The sequence below is a fragment of the Tursiops truncatus genome, chromosome X (genome assembly GCF_011762595.2).
Source record: "Tursiops truncatus isolate mTurTru1 chromosome X, mTurTru1.mat.Y, whole genome shotgun sequence".
Taxonomy (NCBI): Eukaryota; Metazoa; Chordata; class Mammalia; order Artiodactyla; family Delphinidae; genus Tursiops; species Tursiops truncatus.
In genome coordinates this window covers 67,409,389-67,436,062 of record NC_047055.1, presented here as the reverse complement: position 1 = coordinate 67,436,062, position 26,674 = coordinate 67,409,389, and the positions used below count along the sequence as shown (strand labels likewise).

General features: G+C 38.4%; 1 protein-coding gene across 2 annotated transcripts in view; it reads right to left on the bottom strand.

The window, feature by feature from the left end:
* Nucleotides 1–26,202, bottom strand: part of RLIM (ring finger protein, LIM domain interacting) — a 36,483-nt gene extending 10,281 nt beyond the window's left edge. The window contains exons 1-2 of one of the 2 annotated variants that reach the window (XM_033849068.2): nucleotides 25,999–26,202; nucleotides 24,107–24,172 (exon numbers count right to left, since the gene is read on the bottom strand). In XM_033849068.2, coding sequence (XP_033704959.1) covers nucleotides 24,107–24,124 — 18 coding nt within the window. In that variant the 5' untranslated portion in view covers nucleotides 24,125–24,172; nucleotides 25,999–26,202. The remainder of the gene's footprint in view (nucleotides 1–24,106; nucleotides 24,173–25,998) is intronic. The other variant, XM_019932158.3, reaches the window with a different exon arrangement.
* Nucleotides 26,203–26,674: the final 472 nt, after the last annotated feature.

The following is a 26,674-nucleotide window of genomic DNA, read 5'->3' as shown; positions in this document are numbered from 1 at the left end:
CACAAAAGTAAAAAATGAGGCTTCAACCAGAGTAAGTTTCCAAGTGGCTCATTTGTTGGCTAAGCAAGCAAAGCCATTTGTTGATGATGTGTTAGTTAAACTGTGTTTGACTGCAGAAGCTAAAGAAATTTGTCCACAGAAAATAAATTTAAGATTATTAGCCTTTTGATGAGAACAGTTGCTCAGAAAGTTGAGGATATTGGGATATGTCAATAATCAAGTGAAAAACAAGGGAGCAAATGATTTTGAGTGGTTTTCCTTGGTTCTTGATGAGCTGACAAATATAACTGATACTATTCAGCTGTTTATTCAAGGAGGCAAACATTGATTATTTGAGGAGTTTGAAGTAACTAAAGAAGTGACCTCTATAAAGAGTTTGCATGGAACAACTAACTACAGGTGATAATATTTTCAAAGAAGCTGAGAAACACTAATTCAGCACAACATGAAGTGGAATCTGCTAAGATGTGTTACAACTAAAACAGTGGTTAAAAAAAAAGTGTAGACCTACTTGGACAAATTTACAATGCCTATGAATATGTAAGGTGTTTAAAGTCTATGGTTATTCATTATATAGTAGTTATAGGTAGTCTGTAGAAAATATTTGTATCTATCATTACTGAACCAGTGATGTCAATGGTGAACTTCACTATGGTGGACTTAAACATAGTGAGTTCCATGAATTTTTGTCAGAAATAGAAGCTGAATATCCTGACTTGCTCTACCAGGTGCTCATTTTGATGGCTTAGCACTGGTAAAGTTTTACTGTGATTTGTTGTACCCAGGTCCAAGATTAGATTTGTTTCTGAATGAAAGGAACTACTCTCAATTACTATTACCAAACAAGGAATGGCTTGGGAAATTAGCTTTTTCTGAAGACTTCATAATGTTTCTGAATGAACTCAACCTAAAATTACAGTGCTTATAATATGTAAATCTTATACTACAGTAAAGTCATTTCAACAATAACTAACACTGGAATCACAATGTCAAGCTGCTTTATGCACTTCTTGTGCTATCAAAGAAATGAGAGCTCCATTCCTATAGAAATTGTAGCAGATATATTTTCTAAGCACAAACTACAATTCCAGAAGTGTTTTTTGGACCTCAATGCAAGTACAAAGGAAATTTCCTTATTTCAAAATCCACTTAACTGTGTAACTGAGGAGCTTCCACCTACCCTACAACTGAAAGTGATGACTCTGCCGTCTAATGATATGCCTGCTAAAAAGGTAAATATCAAGAGAAGAATCTAATGAAAAATTCTATAAACACCTTCTAAGGGGTGAATATACTTCATTAAAATTATATGCTTGTGTACTGATTAGAGAGCAAGACCTACCTATATGTGTGAATAGACATTTTCAAAGATGAAATATGTAAAATCTCACTTCAAGTCAGAAAACACTAAATGAACATCTGCAAATGATTTTGATAAGGAGGATGTTTAGCCCCAATTAAGCAAAATGTTACCCCTCCGTCAGCAAAAGAATACCATTCTTCTCGTTAGTAGACCTATATTACAAAATATTGTACTCAATTATTATTACATTGTGAGTTTTATCAAGAAAAACTTTGTGGAAATTTGGTTTCTTTGTTTTTAAATAAATAACTATGTAATATGCTCAATTTTGATTAGAAAAGTGAAAAAAATTTACTATCTGGACTTCTACAGAAAGTTTGCCAACCCCTGCTCTGGGATAGGACATGAAACTAGCCAAAACTTCCTTTTTTTTTTTTTAAACAACTTTATTAGAGTATAATTGCTTTACAATGGTGTGTTAGTTTCTGCTGTATAACAAAGTGAATCAGCTATACGTATACATATATCCCCATATCCCCTCCCTCTTGCGTCTCCCTCCCACCATCCCTATCCCACCCCTCTAGGCGGACACAAAGCACAGAGCTGATCTGCCTGTGCTATGCGGCTGCTTCCTACTAGCTATCTATTTTACATTTGGTAGTGTATATATATCCATGCCACTCTCTCACTTAGTCCCAGCTTACCCTTCCCCCTCCCTGTGTCCTCAAGTCCATTCTCTACATCTGCACCTCTATTCCTGTCCTGCCCCTAGGCTCTTCAGAACAATTTTGGGTTTTTTTAGATTCCATATATATGTGTTAGCATACGGTATTTGTTTTTCTCTTTCTGACTTACTTCACTCTGTTATGACAGACTCTAGGTCCATCCACCTCACTACATATAACTCAATTTCGTTTCTTTTTCTGGCTGAGTAATATTCCACTGTATATATGTGCCACATCTTCCTTATCCATTCATCTCCTGATGGACACTTAGGTTGCTTCCATGTCCTGGCTACTGTAAATAGAGCTGCAGTGAACATTATGGTACATGACTCTTTTTGAATTATGGTTTTCTCAGGGTATATGCCCAGTAGTGGGATTGCTGAGTCGTATGGTAGTTCTATTTTTAGTTTTCTAAGGAACCTCCATACTGTTTTCCATAGTGGCTGTATCAATTTACATTCCCACCAACAGTGCAAGAGGGTTGCCTTTTCTCCACATCCTCTCCGGCATTTATTGTTTCTAGATTTTTTGATGATGGCCATTCTGGCTGGTGTGAGGTAATACCTCATTGTAGTTTTGATTTGCATTTCTCTAATGATTAGTGATACTGAGCATCCTTTCACGTGTCTGTTTAGCCAAAACCTCTTAATTGTCATTCACTACTTGTACAGCATTAGATAATTACTGTATTGGCAGACCTCCACACACTCATTAACCACTCTAATGAAAAAACAATGGTAGTAAACAATCTAAACTAAGAGAAGAATCCAAACAAAAAATTTCATTCTCTAACTCTTTTCCTTCCAACCTCAGATTGACCTTATTGAACTTCATATTGACAAAATAAAAGTTAATTCCATAAACATATGAAAATCCGATTTGTAGAAAAGAGGTAATCTATATTGGTACTAGGATTTAATCCCACACACAACACATGAAGTACCTGGATGTTTACAAGTCAGTACTAGAGAAAAATAAAAACAAACTGTCTTTCAGATATAAAAATAAAGAAGCCTCTCTACCTGTCTGATGAGTCTAAACAAATTTCAGGCTGTACATGGGCACACCTAGCTCTCCCCATTGTCTCTCTTAGATCATTATTTTTAGAACTACTCTATCATTGTTTAAACAAATAAGATAAAAATGTCAAGGAAGGGGAGGGAGATGCAATATTTTTGGAGTTTCCTAACCTCATAACCAAGATTCCTTACTTTTGGTAAGAGTAAGCTATATAAATTTCTCAAATATACTGTTTTCATAATAACCTGAAACTTTAAGAAGACTACAAGTCAAGAGCTTAAATAAAACACTCATAAAAGTTATATGGGCCAGGCAATCAAAGAAACAAACAAAAGGAAGCCAAAATTTCCCATATGTACCTAAGTAACAACTTAGTATTGGTAATAGCACACAGCTAATTTTTAAAACTACAGAAAAGCACAAAGGAAAAAGTTCATCCATAATTTCTCAAACCAAAGAAAACCACATTTGGCTAACATTAAGCAGTTAATATTCTGAACACTAACAACATGACAAAGTCCACTTGTGAAGGATCAATAAATAATCCTGAAAGTAATTTATAAAAAATACAACTCAGGAGAAGCAAGGAGAACTACAATCCTGCAGCCTGTGGAACAAAAACCACATTCACAGATAGACAGGATGAAAAGGCAGAGCGCTATGTACCAGATGAAGAAACAAGATAAAACCCCAGAAAAACAATTAAAAGAAGTGGACATAGATAACCTTCCAGAAAAAGAATTCAGAATAATGATAGTGAAGATGATCCAGGACCTCGGAAAAAGAATGGAGGCAAAGAACGAGAAGACGCAAGAAATGCTTAAAAAAGACCTAGAAGAATTAAAGAACAAACACCTAGAAGAATTCAAGAACAAACAAACAGAGATGAACAATACAATAACTGAAATGAAAAATACACTAGAAGGAATCAATAGCAGAATAACTGAGGCAGAAGAATGGATAAGTGACCTGGAAGACAGAATGGTGTAATTCACTGGTGCGGAACAGAATGACGAAAAAAGAATGAAAAGAAATGAAGACAGCCTAACAGACCTCTGGGACAACATTAAACGCAACAACATTCGCATTATAGGGGTCCCAGAAGGAGAAGAGAGAAAGGACCCGAGAAAATACTTAAAGAGATTACAGTTGAAAACTTCCCTAACATGGGACAGGAAATAGCCACCCAAGTCCAGGAACCACAGAGAGTCCCAGGCAGGATAAACAGAAGGAGAAACATGCCGAGACACATAGTAATCAAGCTGACAAAAATTAAAGACAAAGAAAAATTATTAAAAGCAACAAAGGAAAAACGACAAAAAACATACAAGGGAACTTCCATAAGGTTAACAGTTGCTTTCTCAGCAGAAACTCTACAAGCCACAAGGGAGTGGCTATGTGATGAAAGGGAAGAACCTACAACCAAGATTACTCTGCCCGGCAAGGATCTCATTCAGATTCAACAGAGAAATCAAAACCTTTACAGACAAGCAAAAGCTAAGTGAATTCAGCACCAGCAAACCAGCTCCACAACAAATGCTAAAGGAACTTCTCTAAATGGGAAACACATGAGAAGAAAAGTACCCAAAAAAACAAACCCATAACAATTAAGAAGATAGAGCCAGATCCAAGGAGCACAGTGATTAAGGATGCCTGAGTCAATGAAGCTGTTTTCAGCACATACACACAAAAGACACTAAAGAGGATAGCATCTCTGGGTAGGAAGGGACATTAGAGGTCTAGTCCAACCTCCTAAACAGAGAAAGAAGCTATAAGCTTCGCCTGGGAGGTCAAGGAAAGACTCAAGTTAGTGAAAAAAGAGGAGGGAGGGAAGGGAGGGATAACATATCGATAATTACCTTAAATGTGAATGGATTAAATGCTCCAACCAAAAGACACAGGCTTGCTGAATGGACACAAAAACAAGACCCATACACATGCTGTCTACAAGAGACCCACTTCAGACCTGGGACATATACAGAATGAAAGTGAAGGGAGGGAAAAAGATATCCCATGCAACTGGAAATCAAAAGAAAGCTGGAGTAGCAACACTCATATCAGATAAAATGAAGAATGTTACAAGAGACAAGGAAGGACACTACATAATGATCAAGAAATCAATCCAAGAAGAAGATATAACAATTATAAATATATATGTGCCCAACAAAGGAGCATCTCAATACATGAGGCAACTGCTAACAGTTATAAAAGAGGAAATCGACAGTAACACAATAATAGTACAGGATTTTAACACCTCACACCAATAGAGAGATCATTCAAACAGAAAATTAATACGGAAACACAAGGTCTAAATGACACAACAGATGTGATAGATTAAATTGATATTTATAGGACATTCCATCCAAAAACAGGAGATTACAACACTTTCTTCTCAAGTGCGCATGGAACATTCCCCACAATAGACCACATCTAAGGTCACATCAAGCCTCAGTAAATTTAAGAAAACTGAAATCATATCAAGCATCTTTTCTGACTACAACGCTGTAAGATTAGAAATCAATTACAGGAAAAAAACGTAAAAAACACAAACACATGGAGGCTAAACAATACGTTACTCAATAACCAAGAGCTCACTGAAGCTACCAAAGAGGAAATCAAAAAATACCTAGAGACAAATGACAATGAAAACACGACGATCCAAAACCTATGGGATGCAGCAAAAGCAATTCTAAGAGGGAAGTTTATAGCAATACAAGCCTACCTCAAGAAACAAGAAAAATCTCAAATAAACAATCCAACCTTACACCTAAAGGAAACAGAGGAAGAAGAACAAACAAAACCCTAAGTTAGCAGAACAAAAGATATCATAAAGATCAGAGCAGAAATAAATGAAACAGAAACAAAGAAAACAGCAAAGATCAATAAAACTGAAGCTGGTTCTTTGAGAAGATAAACAAAACTGATAAACCATTAGCCAGACTCACCAAGAAAAAGACAGAGAGGACTCAAATCAATAAAATTAGAAACGAAAAAGGAGAAGTTACAACAGACACCGCAGAAATACAAAGCAACCTAAGAGACTGCCACAAGCAACTCTATGCCAATAAAATGGACAACCTAGAAGAAATGAACAAATTCTTAGAAAGATATAACCTTCCAAGACGGAACCAGGAAGAAACAGAAATAATGAACAGACCAATCACAAGTAACGAAATTGAAACTGTGATTAAAAACCTTCCAACAACAACAACAAAAAACCTTCCAACAAACAAAAGTCCAGGACCAGATGGCTTCACAGGTGAATTCTATCAAACATTTAGAGGAGATAACACCCATCTGTCTCAAACTCTTCCAAACAATTGCAGAGGAAGGACACTCCCAAACTCATTCTATAAGGCCACCGTCACCCTGATAGCAAAACCAGACACAGATACTACAAAAAAGGAAAATTACAGACCAATATCACTGATGAATATAGATGCAAAAATCCTCAACAAAATACGAGCAAACAGAATACAACAACACAATAAAAGGATCATACACCATGATCAAGTGGGATTTATCCCAGGGAGGCAAGGATTCTTCAATATACATAAATCAATCAATGTGATACACCATATTAACAAATTGAAGAATAAAAACCACATGATTATCTCAATAGATGCAGAAAAAGCTTTTGACAAAACTTAACACCCATTTATGATAAAAACGCTCCAGAAAGTGGGCAAAGAGGGAACCTACCTCAACATAATAAAGGCCATATATGACAAACCCACAGCAAACATCATTCTCAATGGTGAAAAACTGAAAGCATTTCCTCTAAGATCAGGAACAAGACAAGGATGTCCGCTCTCACCACTATTATTCAACATAGTTTTGGAAGTTTTAGCCACAGCAATCAGCGAAGAAAAAGAAATAAAAGGAATCCAAATTGGAAAAGAAGAAGTAAAGCTGTCGCTGTTTGAAGATGATGTGATACTAAACATAGAGAATCCTAAAGATGCCACCAGAAACTACTAGAGCTAATCAATGAATTTTGTAAAGTTGCAGGATACAAAATTAATGCACAGAAATCTCTTGCATTCCTATACACTAATGATGAAAAATCTGAAAGAGAAATTAAGGAAACACTCCCATTTACCACTGCAACAAAAAGAATAAAATATCTAGAAATAACCTACCTAGGGAGACAAAAGACCTGTATGCAGAAAACTATAAGACACTGATGCAAGAAATTAAAGATGATACAAACAGATGGAGAAATATACCATGTTCTTGGATTGGAAGAATCAATATTGTGAAAATGAATATACTACCCAAAGCAATCTACAGATTCAATGTAAACCCTATCAAACTACCAATGGCATTTTTGACAGAACTAGAACAAAAAATCTTAAAATTTGTATGGAGACACAGAAGACCCCGAAGAGCCAAAGCAGTCTTGAGGGAAAAAAACAGAGCTTGGGGAAATCAGACTCCCTGACTTTAGACTATACTACAAAGCTACAGTAATCAAGATAATATGGTACTGGCACAAAACCAGAAATATAGATCAATGGAACAGGATAGAAAGCCCAGAGATAAACCCATGCACCTATGGCCAGCTAAGCTATGACAAAGGAGGCAAGGATATACAATGGAGAAGACAGTCTCTTCAAAAAGTGGTGCTGGGAAAACTGGACAGCTACATGTAAAAGAATGAAATTAGAACACTCCCTAACACCATACACAAAAATAAACTCAAAATGGATTCGAGACATAAATGTTAGAGGAAAACACAGGATAGAACACTCTTTGACATAAATCATAGCAAGGTCATTTATGATCCACCTCCTAATGGAAATAAAAACAGAAATAAACAAATGGGACCTAATGAAACTTAAAAGTTTTTGCACATCAAAGAAAGCTACAAACAAGATGAAAAGACAACCCTCGGAATGGGAGAAAATATTTGCAAACGAATCAATGGACAAAGGATTAATCTCTGAAACGTATAAACAGCTCATGTAGCTCAATATTAAAAAAACAAACAACCCAATCAAAATATGGGCAGAAGACCTAAATAGACATTTCTCCAAAGAAGACATACAGATGGTCAAGAAGCACATGAAAAGCTGCTCAACATCACTAATTAGAGAAATGCAAGTCAAAACTACAATGAGGTATTACCTCACACCAGTTAGAATGGGCATGATGAGAAAATCTACAAACAACAAATGCTGCAGAGGGTGGGGAGGAAATGGAACCCTCTTACACTGTTGGTGGGAATGTAAATTGATACAGCCACTATGGAGAACAGTATGGACGTGCCTTAAAAAACTAAAAATAGCATTACCATATGACCCAACAATCCCACTACTGGGCGTATACCCAGAGAAAACCATAATTCTAAAAGATACATGCACCCCAATGTTCACCGCAGCACTATTTACAATAGCCAGGTCATGGAAGCAACGTAAATGCCCATCGACAGACAAATGGATAAAGATGTGGTACATATATACAATGCAACATTACTCAGCCCTAAAAAGGAATAAAATTGGGTTATTTGTAGAGACGTTGATGGATCTAGAGACTGTCACACAGAGCAAAATCAGAAAGAGAAAAACAAATATCGTATATTAATGCATATATGTGGAACCTAGAAAAATGGTACAGATGAACCGGTTTGCAAGGGCAGAAATAGAGACACAGATGCAGAGAACAAACGTATGGACACCAAGGGGGGAAAGTGGCGGGGAGTGGTGGTGGTGTGATGAACTGGGAGATTGGGATTGATATATATACAGTAATATGTATAAAATGGATAACTAATAAGAACCTGCCGTATAAAAAAATGAATAAAATTCAAAAAAAATATACAACTCAGTAGGGCTGAAAGGCTTTAAAAATGTAAAGCTTTCAAAGAAGGGAAAAACATCTGATAAGTTCTGACATTTGCAGGACATGAACCAAAGATAACAGAAAACTCACATACCAAGGACTGTTACAAGTATGGCACAAAGTCTTAAGAATAGTGCCAGGGAGGTTAAAGCCCACAAGAAACAGAAACTTTCAGAAGTACAGGAAATATTTTTTTAAAATGGCTTTGAAAAACAAAATCTGAAAGAAGAATGGAGTCTTGTACTAAACATGTGTGTGTGGGGGCGTTGGTATATTAACAGAAGATGGTAGGTAGAGTCACTCAACTTCTGTTTTATTCAACACGGAGAATCATCTTCCAACTGGAAGTAGTGGAAAAAACCAAATTTCTCAGAGAGAATCAAGAGCCAAAACTGCAATATTTCCAATGATAATCTTTGAGAAATCACAGAGAACAGGAAAGATGCTAGATGATGTAATCTTCAAAGAAAGTGACATCTATAAGCTATAGCACAGCAAAATCTGACGAGAAACCTAGGGGGAAATTCTGCAATAGACTATCAGATACATTGCAAACACGTAGAAGAAATATGTTTACCAGAAGTGGAATTCACTGCCAAATTAACCTCATTTGCTTTACATAGTTTTCTTTCACATACAACTTGCTTTACAAGATTCTCACATTAAAATCACCTGGGGGAGCTTTCTCTGGGGCGAACTAGACAGTGATGTTTTAAAAATTCCACAGGTAATTCCATTGTGCAGTCAGGGATGAGAAACTCTTTGATAGGGGCATCAGGATAATACTGCCGACTAGTCTAGCTTGGTTTCTGTACAGAGTCTGAAAAGGTTTTGCATCCTATCGTTATGGAGAAATGTGGACTAGATCAGTGCTTCTCAAACTTCAGCATACAAACGAATCATATGGAAATCTTGTAAAAATACAGATTCTGATTCAGTAGGTTGGGGGTGAGGCCTGAGAGCATGCATTTTAAATAAGCCTCCAAGTGATGCTGATGCTGCTGATCAGTCTGAGTAGCAAGGAGCTTGATGACAATACAATTTAACAGATTCACAGTTGTTAAATAACACTCTCAAAGATTATGGAGCAATGTTAACCTGCAAACAGCCCTGTCTTTAGCATTTTTAAAAGAACCATGTCAAAGACATGCTAAACAAATCTACAGACAACTCAAAGCTGGGAGTTAGTAATGAAGATGTATACGACAAAAAATATTCTGAATTCTCTGGGCTGTGAAGATGAGCTGAAATCAACAAAATGATGATAAATGTGCTACCTTAAACACTTTAAGGGTTAGCAAGCTGAAGTAATCCATAGTAAGAGTACAGAATAGGGGGGGCTTCCCTGTGGTGCAGTGGTTAAGAATCCACCTGCCAATGCAGAGGACACAGGTTCAATCCCTGGTCCGGGAAGATCCCACATGCCGCAGAGCAACTAAGCCCGCATGCCACAACTACTGAGCCCGCGTGACGCAACTACTGAAGCCCTTGCACCTAGAGCCCGTGCTCCACAACAAGAGAAGCCACTGCAATGAGAAGCCCGTGCACCGCAATGAAGAGTAGCCCCCTGCCCCGTTTGCCACAACTAGAGAAAGACTGCATGCAGCAACGAAGACCCAACACAGCCAAAAATAAATAAATTAAAAAAAAAGATTACAGAATAGGGGAAAAAAACCTGTCTTGGTGAGTTCACATGAAGACCTGAAGTTTTTAGTTAACAAAAGCTCAATAAAAAGACCGTTTGACCTGGCTGCTAAGAAACCTAAGAGTCACATGTTGTTTTCCCAGGCCATAGTGTTCAGATAAAAGTAGGTAACAGTGCCAATGCAACTTGCACTTCAGACTATATGCAGAGTATTTGAAACATTTAAAATACCTCCAAAAAGACATCGACAAACACAAGAAAGTATCTAGAGTGACCAAGATGGTGAGAAGCCAGGGAATACCATAAAAGAAACGGTTGAGGGACTTCCCGGTGATCCAGTGGTAAAGAATCCGCCTTCCAATGCAGGGAAAGTGGGCTCGATCCCTGGCCAAGGAACTAAGATCCCACATGCCGCAGGGCAACTAATGCCACATGCCACGACTACTGAGCTCATGTGCCTCAGCGAGAGAGCCCACGTGCTCTGGAACCCGCGTGCCACAACAAAGAGCCCTCACCGCAAGGAAGATCCTGCATGCTGTGACGAAGACCCTGCATGCTGCAACTAAGACCTGACGCAGCCAAAGAAAATAACTTAAAAAAAAAAAAAGAAATGGTTGAATTACTTGGAGATGTCTAGCCTGAAGACAAGACTAAAAATGGACATGATTACCATCTTCAAATATTTGGAGTTATAACATGAAAGAGAGCAGAACCATAGGGTCAAACTAGGGCCAAGAGTTGAAGAAACATGGAAGCAGATAATTCTGTCTTTTAATAGTCTAACAAATAAGATTGTCTAAAAGTGGAGATGTAACCAGTCTCTCGAAGCAAGCTATTACCAATCTCTGGAAATATTCAAGCAGAGGCTAGATACTAGATGGGAGTTTGTCCTTATTAGGTGGGAGTTTGAACAGACTGATTTCAAAAGACCCTTTGGACTAAAATGTCATTAAGGATGGAGAGCCCCTTGGTTTTCTATTCTGGGCCTAGGGTCATACTAAGCCACATATTCCCAGTGGCACAATTTTGTTATAATGTTTTCTTGGTAAGACCAGTCCACTTATATTGCCCCATCCCCTCCCTCCAACACACTTTGCGCTTTACTACCTTCACACTTCTACTAATGCTGTTCCTCCAGCCCCCGCTTAGTCTTTCCCCATTTCCCTCACGCCTCAAGGTTTAATGAAATCTTATCACCTAAGAAGCTATTACTATCTCAGCTATCAATTTTTTCATCCATCTCTGCACACAGCATTTGTCTGTACCACTAGTGTCACTTCCTGCCTTACATGGTCTTTTTATATTTTTGAAATATTAATTTTATTAATATCTTATTTACCCAACATAACCAAAATATCATTTCAACATGTTATCAATACAAAAATTAGCGAGATGTTTTATATTTTTTAAAAATTCTAAGTCTCAGAAATCTGGTGTGTAATTTACACTTACAGCACATCTCAAGTTGGATGCTAAACCTTCATTAAAGTGAAATGTAGTCCTAATGAAACAACAAAGTTGTGTTTAATGGAAAAAATTTACACTTTCAGTTTTTTATTTAGCTTAATTAAAATTAAAGAAACTTAAAAGTTCAGTTCCAGTTAATTAGTGACATTTCAAGTGTCCAGTAGCCACATGTGCTTAGGGGTTACCATATTGGACAGTGCAGCTTTAAAGAATCTGTTTGTAAGACAGCAACCCCACATATGGAAAGAGCTTTAAAGTGTTCTCAATGTATAGTTTATGCTCTATAAACCCACTATTTATGCATCTCCTTTATATTTTCCAAAAATAAAATAATACTCTACAAAAACACACGGGATAGATGATTCTTTCCTACACTCACCGATCTTCAAGTTCACTCTTGACATTCTAGAATTTCTAACATTTCCTACATGGAAACTAGAGACAAAAAAGTCATACCTCCATTCAAAACCCTCCCAAACACTGTGATTTTACAGACTGTTAAATCCTAAATAGCTCCCACCTGATGAGTTTAGAGGTTGCTTTATTCTATTCAAGAAGGATTTTTATTTTGGTTTAATTTTACTTTTTAATTCAAAGTTTTAGCAACGAGACACACTCACAAAGCAACATGTGAACAAATCCAAATTACTATTACTTCCATAATAACACGCCGCTCTCCTTTCCCCCTGCCTACACCAGAGAAAATAAAGGAAAATATTTTCCCCACATGGCATCCCTGCAACGCACTCATTTATTTCAAAATTGCAACCAAACTGGCAAGGCTTCATTAAACAGAACACAATGTTTTTGCTAAGGTATAGATTTCCATTTAAAATGCAGTCTGTTTCTTGTAGTTGATTAGGGCACAGGGAGAGAAAAAGCCAATTTGCTCCCCTACTTTTGCCCAAAGCCTTCATTCTTTCTGCCTCATTCTGCACTTCCCCTAGGTTGGGAGTGGTGGTGAAGAGATTCCAGCACTGGCAAGACATCTCTACCCTGTATGGACATTTAAGGGGTGAGTTACGGCTGTAACACCTGCCGAGGTCACCCGGACTAGAAGTAATTATCAATACATCTTCAAAGAAAAGAAAATCCTGAATGTAAGCAATGCCCTCAAATGCCTTGTAAAATCATCTTACTAACATACACCCAAATGAACCTGGTCTCATTTTAAGCAGTCCCTTCACTACCTAAGTGGTATAAAAATGAAAAAAATGTAATAATTCTAAACCGCCAAGTTCAGTTCAGCCCGACAGATGTAATGTCACTATTGTTTGGTAAGTGAAAACTAACATTTTAAAGGTTAAAGTATGCCGAAGATGTCAGGAGACTGCAGTCCAAATGATGAAATACAGATCTCTCTCCATTTTGGTGTGAAAAGATCAGTTAAGAATTATGTTAATAAAATGGGTCTGTAGATTCTACTCTGTGGTGAAAAACATTGTGGTACATTTCCAGTTTAACTTATGTAAGAGAAAAAAAGAATCCCCACCATCCCCCTCCCCCGGGCTCCTTCTATCATCATAAAAGAGAAGATTTTATATCTTTTTATTTAGTTACCTTATACTCAGTTATAATATTCATGTGCACAAGTCAGAAATTTTGGATTGAGTATATGGTTAGCATCAGCCATTTTTAAACTTAAATATTTCTGGGAAAGCTTACCAATAAAACAAGAGAACAAATGTGTAATTGTTCTTAAATCACTTAGGTCTCTTCCTAGTTATAAGCAATACTTACCCATCCTATTCATACAGCCCTTTCACCTATATTTCAATGAAGCCTTACAACAATCCTATGAAGTAGGAACCACCAAATCTATTTTACAGATAAAAAACAGAAGCACAGACAAAGTGATTTACCAAAGGCCATGTGCTTACTAAGTGGAAAGAGCCAGTAATTAAAGCCAGGCCTCCTGATTCCAAATCCAGTCAACTTTTCACTAAATGGACAACTGCCTCCCAATATATGCCAAGACTATAAACTTTATTTTTTTTTCATTTTGTTTGCTTTTATTTTTTTCCACATCTTTATTGGAGTACAGTTGCTTTACAATGGTGTTAGCTCCTGCTCTACAACAAAGTGAATCAGTTACACATACACACATGCTCCCACATCTCTTCCCTCCTGTGTCTCCCACCCTCCACCCTCCCTATCCCACCCCTCCAGGTAGTCACAAAGCATGGAGCTGATCTCCCTGTGCTATGCGGCTGCTTCCCACTAGCTATCTACCTTAAGTTTGGTAGTGTATGTATGTCCATGCCTCTCTCTTGCTTTGTCACAGCTCACCCTTCCCCCTCCCCATATCCTCAACTCCATTCTCCAGTAGGTCTGTGTCTTTATTCCTGTCTTACCCCTAGGTTCTTCATGACATTTTTTCCCTTAAATTCCATATATATGTGTTAGCATATGGTATTTGTCTTTCTCTTTCTGACTTACTTCACTCTGTATGACAGACTCTAGGTCTATCCACCTCATTACAAATAGCTCAATTTCGTTTCTTTTTATGGCTGAGTAATATTCCATTGTATATATGTGCCACATCTTCTTTATCCATTCATCTGTTGCTGGACACTTAGGTTGCTTCCATGTCCTGGCTACTGTAAACAGAGCTGCAATGAACATTTTGGTACATGACTCTTTTTGAATTATGGTTTTCTCAGGGTATATGCCCAGTAGTGGGATTGCTGGGTCATATGGTAGTTCTATTTGTAGTTTTTTAAGGAACCTCCACACTGTTCTCCATAGTGGCTGTACCAATTCACATTCCCACCAGCAGTGCAAGAGTGTTCCCTTTTGTCCACACCCTCTCCAGCATTTATTGTTTCTAGATTTTTTGATGATGGCCATTCTGACTGGTGTGAGATGATATCTCATTGTAGTTTTGATTTGCATTTCTCTAATGATTAATGATGTTGAGCATTCTTTCATGTGTTTGTTGGCAGTCTGTATATCTTCTTTGGAGAAATGTCTTCTTTGGAGAAATTTAGGTCTTCTGCCCATTTTTAGATTGGGTTGTTTGTTATTGAGCTGCATGAGCTGCTTGTAAATTTTGGAGATTAATCCTTTGTCAATTGCTTCATTTGCAAATATCTTCTACCATTCTGAGGGTTGTCTTTTGGTCTTGTTTATGGTCTCCTTTGCTGTGCAAAAGCTTTGAAGTTTATTAGGTCCCATTTGTTTATTTTTGTTTTTATTTCCATTTCTCTAGGAGGTGGGTCAAAAAGGATCTTGCTGTGATTTACGTCAGTGTTTTGCTTATGTTTTCCTCTAAGAGTTTGATAGTTTCTGGCCTTACATTTAGGTCTTTAATCCATTTTGAGCTTATTTTTGTGTATGGTGTTAGGGAGTGATCTAATCTCATCCTTTTACATGTACCTGTCCAGTTGTCCCAGCACCACTTAATGAAGAGGCTGTCCTTTCTCCACTATACATTCCTGCCTCCTTTATCAAAGATAAGGTGACCATATGTGTGTGGGTTTATCTCTGGGCTTTTTATCCTGTTCCATTGATCTATCTTTCTGTTTTTGTGCCAGTACCATACTGTCTTGATTACTGTAGCTTTGTAGTATACAAGACTATAAACTTTAAATAAATACATTCCTTCAGTCCCAATAGGCATGTCCAATGTATTCAACCTCACTATGAGCTATTTAGACCATGTTCATTTCCGGTATGAAAACTTCCAAAATGACAAAACACCTTTTATAAGCAGGCTTAACCCAGCAGGGCTTATTTTTATTTTTTATTTTATTTATTTATTTTTACATCTTTATTAGAGTATAATTGCTTTACAATGGTGTGTTAGTTTCTGCTTTATAACAAAGTGAATCAGTTATACATATACATATGCTCCCTTATCTCTTCCCTCTTGCGTCCCCCTCCCTCCCACCCTCCCTATCCCACCCCTCCGAGCGGTCACAAAGCACGGAGCTGATCTCCCTGTGCTATGCGGCTGCTTCCCACTAGCTCTCTACCTTACATTTGGTAGTGTATATATGTCCATACCTCTCTCTCGCTTTGTCACAGCTTACCCTTCCCCCTCCCCATATACTCAAGTACGTTCTCTAGTAGTTCTGTGTCTTTATTCCTGTCTTACCCCTAGGTTCTTCATGACATTTTTTCCCTTAAATTCCATATATATCTGTTAGCATACGGTGTTTGTCTTTCTCTGACTTACTTCACTCTGTATGACAGACTCTAGGTCTATCCACCTCATTACAAATAGCTCAATTTCGTTTCTTTTTATGGCTGAGTAATATTCCATTGTATATATGTGCCACATCTTCTTTATCCATTCATCCGATGATGGACACTTAGGTTGTTTCCATCTCCTGGCTATTATAAATAGAGCTGCAATGAACATTTTGGTACATGACTCTTTTTGAATTACGGTTTTCTCAGGGTATATGCCCAGTAGTGGGATTGCTGGGTCATATGGTAGTTCTATTTGTAGTTTTTTAAGGAACCTCCATACTGTTCTCCATAGTGACTGTACCAATTCACATTCCCACCAGCAGTGCAAGTGTTCCCTTTTGTCCACACCCTCTCCAGCATTTATTGTTTCTAGATTTTTTGGTGATGGCCATGCTGACTGGTGTGAGATGATATCTCATTGTAGTTTTGATTTGCATTTCTCTAATGATTAATGATGTTGAGCATTCTTTCATGTGTTTGTTGGCAGTCTGTATATCTTCTTTGGAGAAATGTCTTCTTTGGAGAAATTTGGGTCTTCTGCCCATTTTTGGATTGGGTTGTTTGTTATTGAGCTGCATGAGCTGCTTGTAAATTTTGGAGATTAATCCTTTGTCAGTTGCTTCATTTGCAAATATTTTCTCCCATTCTGAGGGTTGTCTTTTGGTCTTGTTTATGGTTTCCTTTGCTGTGCAAAAGCTTTGAAGTTTCATTAGGTCCCATTTATTTTTGTTTTTATTTCCATTTCTCTGGGAGGTGGGTCAAAAAGGATCTTGCTGTGTTTTATGTCATAGAGTGTTCTGCCTATGTTTTCCTCGAAGAGTTTGATAGTTTCTGGCCTTACATTTAGGTCTTTAATCCATTTTGAGCTTATTTTTGTGTATGGTGTTAGGGAGTGATCTAATCTCATCCTTTTACATATACCTGTCCAGTTTTCCAAGCACCACTTATTGAAGAGGCTGTCCTTTCTCCACTGTACATTCCTGCCTCCTTTATCAAAGATAAGGTGACCGTATGTGTTTGGGTTTATCTCTGGGCTTTCTACCCTGCTCCATTGATCTATTTTTCTGTTTTTGTGCCAGTACCATACTGTCTTGATTACTGTAGCTTTGTAGTATACAAGACTATAAACTAAATACCAGTCCCAATAGGCATGTCCAACGTATTCAACCTCACTGTGAGCTTTTTAGACCATGTTCATTTCTGGTATGAAAACTTCCAAAATGACAAAACAGCTTTTATAAGCAGTCTGAACCCAGCAGGGCTTATTTTTTAATAAGTCAACTTTTAGTATTTTTGTTTTAAATAGAGTTGCCCCTCGGATAAATAATATGTTTTATTACGCTTATTTCTTTCATAATACTGTGTGCCAATATATCCAAATCCATTCCTGGAACACAAGCAGCCAAATTAGAAAATTTGCCCAGTCATTTCAAAAACTACTCATTTGGTCAATAAATGTATGACTGTGTCAGGTAAATTTAATTCCGGGGAGGAAAAGCCAGCAAGAAAACCAAACCTGAGATTTATTCTGTAACTAGGGAGTTTAAAGCAGATTTTATTCACCTTGAGAATTTTAAAGCATTTTTAGTGATCTCCAATTCTCCTACAGTCATTATCATATATTAATAAAATTATGCAGATTACTATGTTTCTAACCACTGCTAAAAGTATTTCATTTAATTCTCCTAATCCACATACGCCAATCTTTAAAAAATGTAATTTTGTTATAACGTTAGGGCAAAAAGTCACTTAAAACATACTGTTCAGGGGCTTCCCTGGTGGCGCAGTGGCTGAGAGTCCGCCTGCCAATGCAGGGGACACGGGTTTGTGCCCCGGTCCGGGAAGATCCCACATGCCGCAGAGCAGCTGGGCCCGTGAGCCATGGCCGCTGAGCCTGCGCATCCGGAGCCTGTGCTCCACAACAGGAGAGGCCACAACAGTGAGAGGCCCGTGTACCGCAAAAAAAAAGAAAATACTGTAAAGAAAATGGAAACTACCAAGAATTGATTTTATAATTTAAGATCATAATCTGAGATATTTGTATACATACATATCTGTCTACTTACCACTGTGTGTGTGTGTGTGTGTGTGTGTGTGTGTGCATATTTCCCCTAGGGGCTGGGATTCAGTACTCATTAATTCAGTGCTTATGGTGAGTTTATAGAAAATATCTACAAGAATAATGAGAATTGACTATATATTATAGAATAGGGACGAATGTATAATATCAAAAATAACAGCAAGCGGGCTTCCCTGGTGGCGCAGTCGTTGGGAGTCCGCCTGCCAATGCAGGGGACCTGGGTTCATGCCCCGGTCCGGGAAGATTCCACATGCCGCGGAGCGGCTGGGCCCGTGAGCCATGGCCACTGAGCCTGCGCGTCCGGAGCCTGTGCTCTGCAACAGGAGAGGCCACAACAGTGAGAGGCCCCTGTACCGCAAAAAAAAAACAAAAAACAAAAAACAAAAAAAAACATAGAAAACATACTGCTCAGTACTAATGGGTCAGAAGACCTGGTGCTAAGTATAAGTACATGCATACTATATTCAATGGACATACTGCATTAAGAAGATTCAAGGCACTAAAATATATGGTTAACAAAACAACAGACTTAAAAAACTGAATTCTGGAATTCAAATGCCTGTGTGAATATCAGTTTTAAAATAAGCCACATCTATTAAGTCTGGAAGAAATAACCTCTTTTTAAAAACAAAAAGGTAAAAAAAAAAAAAAAAACAAAAACAAAAACAAAAAGGTAGGGCTTCCCTGGTGGCGCAGTGGTTGAGAGTCTGCCTGCCGATGCAGGGGACACGGGTTCATGCCCTGGTCTGGGAAGATCCCACATGCTGTGGAGCGGCTAGGCCCGTGAGCCATGGCCACTGAACCTGCGTGTCCGGAGCCTGTGCTCCGCAACGAGAGAGGCCACAACAGTGAGAGGCCCGCGTACTGCCAAAAAGAACCCAAACAAACAAACAACAACAACAAAAAACAAGAAAAACAACAACAAAAAACCAAAAAGGTATGGTGTGAGGGAGGAATCAAGGTAACCTAATACCAACCAACTACTAAAGTATTATACCTTGAGCATCGTCACCTTTTGGATGTGTTCATACAAGCTCCAAAACTCGATAGTGTTCTAAAGCACAACATGCCAATTAAAAAAAACATAGGTACCAACATAAAAATGTGTCATACTGAAAAGAGAAGGGCAAACATTATTGTGTTTGCAACAGAGCTTCTTCATTAAGAACCTCAGAGTAGATGAGAATTAATGACATGCAAGCCTTGTGAATAATGAAAATGTCAGCTCAATAATATCATCACCAAAATGAAAAATACTCAATATAGTTAAAAACAAAAAAAGGTCAAATCACAAAGAACTGCTGAATCTGAGGTCATGAAATTAAATACCATCGTATATGTAGTTATATACAAAAGTGTTGGGAATTGTTCCTATATAGAATGTTTCATTAAAATTTTACAGCATTTGTAGCAAATCAAAGGTTGATTACCAGATAGCTTTTTTATTCTATGAGTAGCAGGGTGGAATTTAGCTCTGTGAAAATGGAAAAAGACAGGATACTAGATTCTACTCTTGGCTGTAACAGTAACTGTAAATTTGGCCAATTTATTTAACCTTTTGTGTCTCAGGATCTCCATCAATATTAGAGTACTGGATTAAGCTATCTACAAGATACCTTTCCAATTCTATGAATCTGTGACTATGAATAAGATATAACCTGCATCACATTACAATACTAAGTCAGAAAAATAAAGCTTAAGAAAAAACATGAATAACTAGGATGTAAGCTTAGAAGCTGTGCTTTTCTTACTGCTATTTCACTCATACACTTCTGTCTCTTTTTATGACTATCTTATTTTTTTTTAAAGAAATATAAAGCATTCCTCTTTAAAAAACAGGGCAGGGTTTATATTTCACTGCCTTTACTTATTGCACGGTACCTCTCACCACCCACACAATTTGCTGATCACTTCCATTACTGGCCTATCAGAGGATGCTACTAAGGCCTCCACCACTGCTGATACTACTAGAGCAAAATGGGATTATAAAATATCTGCATGGCAATGTTAGCTTAGCCTGGTTTATATTCTTCTACCTCTACCACTTGAAAAGGACAGCAGGAAAAAAAGGATTCAGCATGTGTCTAATCTCTTGGCAGGAAGTCTGCAGCTCACAAATAATTCTGATTTACAACAACCCTCTAAAACAGTTAAACCGAAGAATATTAACAATGTCAACAAATCAAAGGATGGAGACCAAGCCAAATGCTGCCAATTCACAGGATCAAGTTAGTTAAAAAAAGAAACCATTATAATGACATTTCAATTCACTCAAGTACTTTAGACAGTGAATTTAATCTTCAATTACCCAGTTCAACCCAGTTCATGCTCTTTTATTATCAAGCTATGCCACTAAATTAGAATTTGGTCTTATTCACACTAACTCAATTCTGACTTCTCATTATTCTCAAGAAGTCAAAAAATGACTCAAAAACCCAAAAGATTCATGTGTTTATTTTTAAGTTATTAATGTAAAAGTCACTGATTACTGGCAATTTTGGTGTTAATTGGTAAAGTACTACTTTTTTTTTAAACATCTTTATTGGGGTATAATTGCTTTACAATGGTGTGTTAGTTTCTGCTTTATAACAAAGTGAATCAGTTATACATATACATATGTTCCCATATGTCTTCCCTCTTGCGTCTCCCTCCCTCCCACCCTCCCTATCCCACCCCTCCAGGCGGTCACAAAGCACCAAGCCAATATCCCTGTGCCATGCGGCTGCTTCCCACTAGCTATCTACCTTACGTTTGGTAGTGTGTATATGTCCATGACTCTCTCTCGTCCTGTCACAGCTCACCCTTCCCCCTCCCCATATCCTCAACTCCGTTCTCCAGTAGGTCTGCGTCTTTATTCCTGTCTTACCCCTAGGTTCTTCATGACTTTTTTTTCCCTTAAATTCCATATATATATGTGTTAGCATATGGTATTTGTCTTTTTCTTTCTGACTTACTTTACTCTGTATGACAGACTCTAGGTCTATCCACCTCATTACAAATAGCTCAATTTCGTTTCTTTTTATGGCTGAGTAATATTCCATTGTATATATGTGCCACATCTTCTTTATCCATTCATCTGATGATGGGCACTTAGGTTGTTTCCATCTCCGGGCTATTGTAAATAGAGCTGCAATGAACATTTTGGTACATGACTCTTTTTGAATTTTGGTTTTCTCAGGGTATATGCCCAGTAGTGGGATTGCTGGGTCATATGGTAGTTCTATTTGTAGTGTTTGAAGGAACCTCCATACTGTTCTCCATAGTGGCTGAACCAATTCATATTCCCACCAGCAGTGCAAGAGTGTTCCCTTTTCTCCACACCCTCTCCAGCATTTATTGTTTCTAGATTTTTTGATGATGGCCATTCTGACTGGTGTGAGATGATATCTCATGGTAAAGTACTACTTTTTAAGAAATAAGTTTTCCACCAAAGTGAACTATTTAAAAGAGTGAAGTCAATTTTTAAAATTAAAATCACTTGACCAAAAAAGAAAATATTATCTACACAAATACAAATGACTGCTATATTGTTTGAGGAAAACAATACTGTGTTACAGAACCAAACACGTTGACAACTGTGATCCCTGAACCAGTGCTCCTACACAGAAATGGTGACAAAGTTGACCATATATCCACGGTCTGTCCAGAAGAGTAGCAGTCTACAACTGTTGTCCTGTAGTAATTATTAATATGGCCCTCTTTCACGCCTAAGTGTCCCAGTTTGGATAAATTATATGGTCATCTTAGATGTAACTGACACTAACAGGAACTTTGGTCAATAAAAAATGAAAATTGTAATTAGAGTTAAATCCTTTCTTCATACACTCAAGTGAAGAACAAGAGGAAAGAGATCATTTTTCATTCGAAAAAACTGAAAACACTGAACACAAATATCTCCTCTCCCCCACAGAAAGTATCACATTCATCACCATGTAAATGCTGTAATAGCAGCCAAACCTGTAGTAGTGAAATTATTGCAAGAGGTCCACAAATCTACATACATATACCATGCACTGTCTACAGATATTTGTCTCCCACATATGTTGGTGATATTATGACTAATGAAATTAAAACCTTGGGTTGAAGCACTAAAATACAAGAATATCTACAGCAAAAATATCAAGTATATATTTCAAGAGCAAAACCACAAGTTCACAAATATATTCCCAAATTGTTCAAGATTGTCAAGATTTTTACATGTAAAATGAACTGCTTGATTATCTGGGAAACTTCCATATTCCAGGTTGGAAAAAAAAATAACGAAGGAAAAATAGACACAGAAGTGTTACTGCTTTCTTACACTGGGTATCAAAATGTCAAAGGATCACGTAAGTTGGATACTTTTTAAAATCAATGGGCCATAAAGTTTTGGAAATGTCTGTGTTATACAGAAATGTTAAGGAATTAGACTTACAAAAGAAAAACATGTCCCAGCCCTAGTCAGTGGCCCAAAATTCTAGCACCTGATTGGTCTGGGTTTGACAGAGGACTTTTTACTTTCTAATTTGTTATCCACTTTACAGTAAATCAAGGGAACAGGAGGTTGGTGAGTGGTTTGCTCTATTTCCCAAACTGCTAGAGCTTTGGGAAAAGTAATATACACATTATAATTCCATAAATGCATTTGATCTACTGTATTATTTAAGGCCTCACTACATGTTCACTAATCTGAAAGAATATATCCAATCAGCCTAACAGTTCTAGATGACTTCATTATTAAGCTATTTCTTAAAGCCACTTCAGATTTTAAATTAAGTTTATCAAACTTTTTCACAAGCAGTTAACAGCTGAAACAGGAACCTTGACAGACCAAAAAAGAGGGTGTAATTGCTAAATAAGTCTCACCTGCTTCATAAAGCAAATTTCCTTTAACAAAAGTTTTTGATGCAAATAACCTACAGATTTTAAAAATTACAACCTTTCATTTTCTTTGCATTTCCAATCTAATTAGATAGCAATTAAGTCTAAAGACATAAAACCTTAGTGACTTTGGCATCAGACAGACCTGAGTTAAAATGGGGGCTCTACCACTTATTAGCTATGTAATTGAGGACAAATTACCTAATCTCTCCTTTGAGTCTCAGTTACCTCTGTAAAATAGGTAACATCCTCATGAAGCTTTGCTGTAAGGAGTACAAAATGATGCATGTGAAGCGCAGGACCTAGCACATAAGTATTCAATACAAATTAGTTATGAATTTAGGCTAACTACCCATCGCAGTTTGCCTGGGACAATGCAGGTTTGCACCTGGATGCATTATTAATAATGTCCCTTTTGCTCTTAAAAGCATCCTGGCTAGGGCAATAAATTATGTGGCTACCTTAACAATGATGGTGAAAGGAGTTAATACCAATTAGAGTATTATATATCATTTATGACTTTTTGGACCTTGAAGGAAAAAAATCGAATGTCACACAAAATAATGAGATTATATTCCTGTAATACAGTCTACTGATAATTCATTTTGTTATTCAATAAACATTTAAACACTATTTATTTATACCCATCTCATTCCAACAGTAATTTAAGGCAGCAAATTTCTGTATTGTTTTTTCTGTTCCATACAGGTACTGGTAAATTTCAAACGTTATTTTAAAGGAAAAAAATTGACAGGTACAGCACTAATGAGGTTCCAGCTACTCAGGAACACTACCTTTTGAATTCCCAGTGAAAAACACCCATTCTGATCATGAAGAATACCCAAGACCAACTAACATATATCAAATAAGCCCATCCAATTACAGGGCCTGCAAAACAGAATAAATATTTTTAAACATGCATTCTACACATAAATCATCAGGAGACGCAACAAAAAATAAATTACCTGACTGTTATATGACATAGTATTGTAATACAATAAACTGGATTTTAGTTTTCTTCACTCTCTGCTCTAGAAAAAAAAAGAATCCATTATTCTTCCTCTTTTATAAGATAGACATTTTCTTTGAAACAGACACATCCTAAAAAAATACATATCCTATATATTTTAGATACAGATACACACACATACATACACACACACACTCACCACAACCCAACGTAACTCAACATTAGTATTAGGATATTTGGGGAGACTGAGAAGGTCAGAGGGAACCAGGAATCTTATATGTTATATATAAGATAGCCTTTAAAGGCCGAGAGCCAATCTACCTTTTAATATAAAGTTACTTAAAATAGGCCTTTTCTCATGAGACCATTAATTATTTTCAGATTCTCAGTTACTTCCAAAAACTTATTTGGCACATTACACTAGCCTAAGGCAGTAATTAAAGTATGAAAGATCATCAGGACATCTTAGGCTAAAGAAAAACATTTTTTCAGTAAGAGTATACTAAAATCCAACTAAAAGATATTTAGATTGGTCTTCCCGGGTACTTTATTTTTACAACTTAGAAAACCGATTTTGGGGGAGCGATAACTGTGCCTGCCTGCTCTCAAGTCATCCAGGACGGACATAATGTACCTGATGGGGTGATATAAGTATTCTGTCTTTAATAAGGAGAAGAATCAAAAAATGATTAGTAATAGTATGTCTATTTCTTCCTTCAATCATCCAAAGCCACTGCGGTTAATTCTGATTCAGGAAATGCGGGCTCCTTATTTCCAGCAAAAAATTATTCTGGGACCTTGCAAACAGTGGATGACAACCTGATATAAATGCTTCCTCTTGCCCCCAAACTAAAGAATGACCTAAATAACAAGCCTGCTAGTCCTCAGAATCCCGGACTAACCTGTGGAATAAGTATGGTGAAACTGTCTAGGGAAGGAACGTGGCTGTCTCCTCCATCTTGAAATTAATCAGCATAAGGGAAAAAGGGACTGAGTATTCAGGAAGCAGAAGCCCAACCGGTTAATACTAGTTACTAAAGCTATGGCGTACGTGGCAGGTACCGCCCGCAGAAGCCGAGACCCTTAGGCATTTTTTTTGAGGGGGGAGGGGTTGGGTTGCTCACGGATTGAACGGAAATTAACTTCAAAATCATTTGGCCCAATTCCCACCCTCACCCAGGGAAAAACAACAAACACGCAACAGCTTTTCCCTCCCTTTTGGGGGGATCCTTGCAGTGATATCTGCCAAAGGATATGCCAGGGTTATTCGAGCAAGGGAGTAAACCACATTTGCCTCAGATCCTCAGGGAAGATGTCATCGTGGCCCCAGGGGGCGCCTAATTGATAGTGCCCTGCAGAAGGGCTCAAAATGGGGTTTTGCAAATCCTGGGAAATATAAAGGCCCGCAAGTTCTCAGCATCTAACTTAGAGCAGCCTGATTTTTCCCCCATTTCCTAAACCCAAGCCCGCCATGTAAAAGGGAGGGGGGGAGGAGGACGCGAGGGAAGTCTCCAGAGAACCGAGGAGAGAAAAACCTGAGACGGTCAAAGATTCTCACGCCTGAAGCCAACACTCGAAAATCGCCTGCCCAAAATTCTTAAGGTTCTGGAGGGCCCCGGCCGCGGCTCGAGCGGCCACGAAGAGGAAGTACTTCCCACCTCCTTCCCCTTCTTCAAAGAGCCTGTCGGCCATACACCCAACTAAAATGGCAGCGGCGACTACGCCACGGAGCCCCCCGCAGCAACCTGCGCCTGGGGTCCGGAGGCGGCGCTGAGCCTCCGCCACGATGCGCCACTCAGGCCATTTTGAGAGAACGCAGTAACCGCGGCTCCGCTGTCTTCCTCTCGCTCTCCATCCATTTCTCAGGATTCCCAAGGCTTCACTTACTCGGTTTTAGTGTCGGGATCCGACTCGGTCGGTCCGGCCGCCGCCGCCGCCGCCGCCGCCGCCGGGGCTCCTGCGCGCCTCCCCTACCGCCGCTCTCAAGCCCGCCTCCGATGAGTCGCTGGTTGAGACCCGCCTCTAGCCCAGCGCCTGCTCGGAGACGTTGCTCAGGCAGCCATTATCTTCCCCATTGTTACCAAGCAGCGACAGGAAACGCTTGCCCACAACAGGAAGTGATGATGCCGCGTCCGGGCCCCGCAGCCCGACTCCCAGCCGAGTAGCCAATCCCAGGCGATTGCTTGAAAAGGCTCAGTGGGAGGAGAAGGCTGCCGGCTGACGACGCGGCAAGGCGGGCCGCGGCCTGGAAAAGGAAAACCGCTGTGACGCCCACCATGTGACAGGCCCCACCCTCCTCCGCCATTTTGAATTGTGGCGAGAAATTTCGTGTTCTGAGAATTGTGGGAAAGTTGGCTTTCCAGTTTTGAAAGCTGGAGGATGTCATCGTCTGACTGCTGGAAACCCTTTTCAGAGTGAGAAATGCGATACTAGTCTAACCTGACGTCGATTCACACAGTTAGTCCGGACCGGTTAATACAGCATCCTACCTTTATTCGACATCTATCGAGCGCCAGCTGTAGTGTCAAGCACTATTATAGATGTTGGGGATACAGCGGAAATT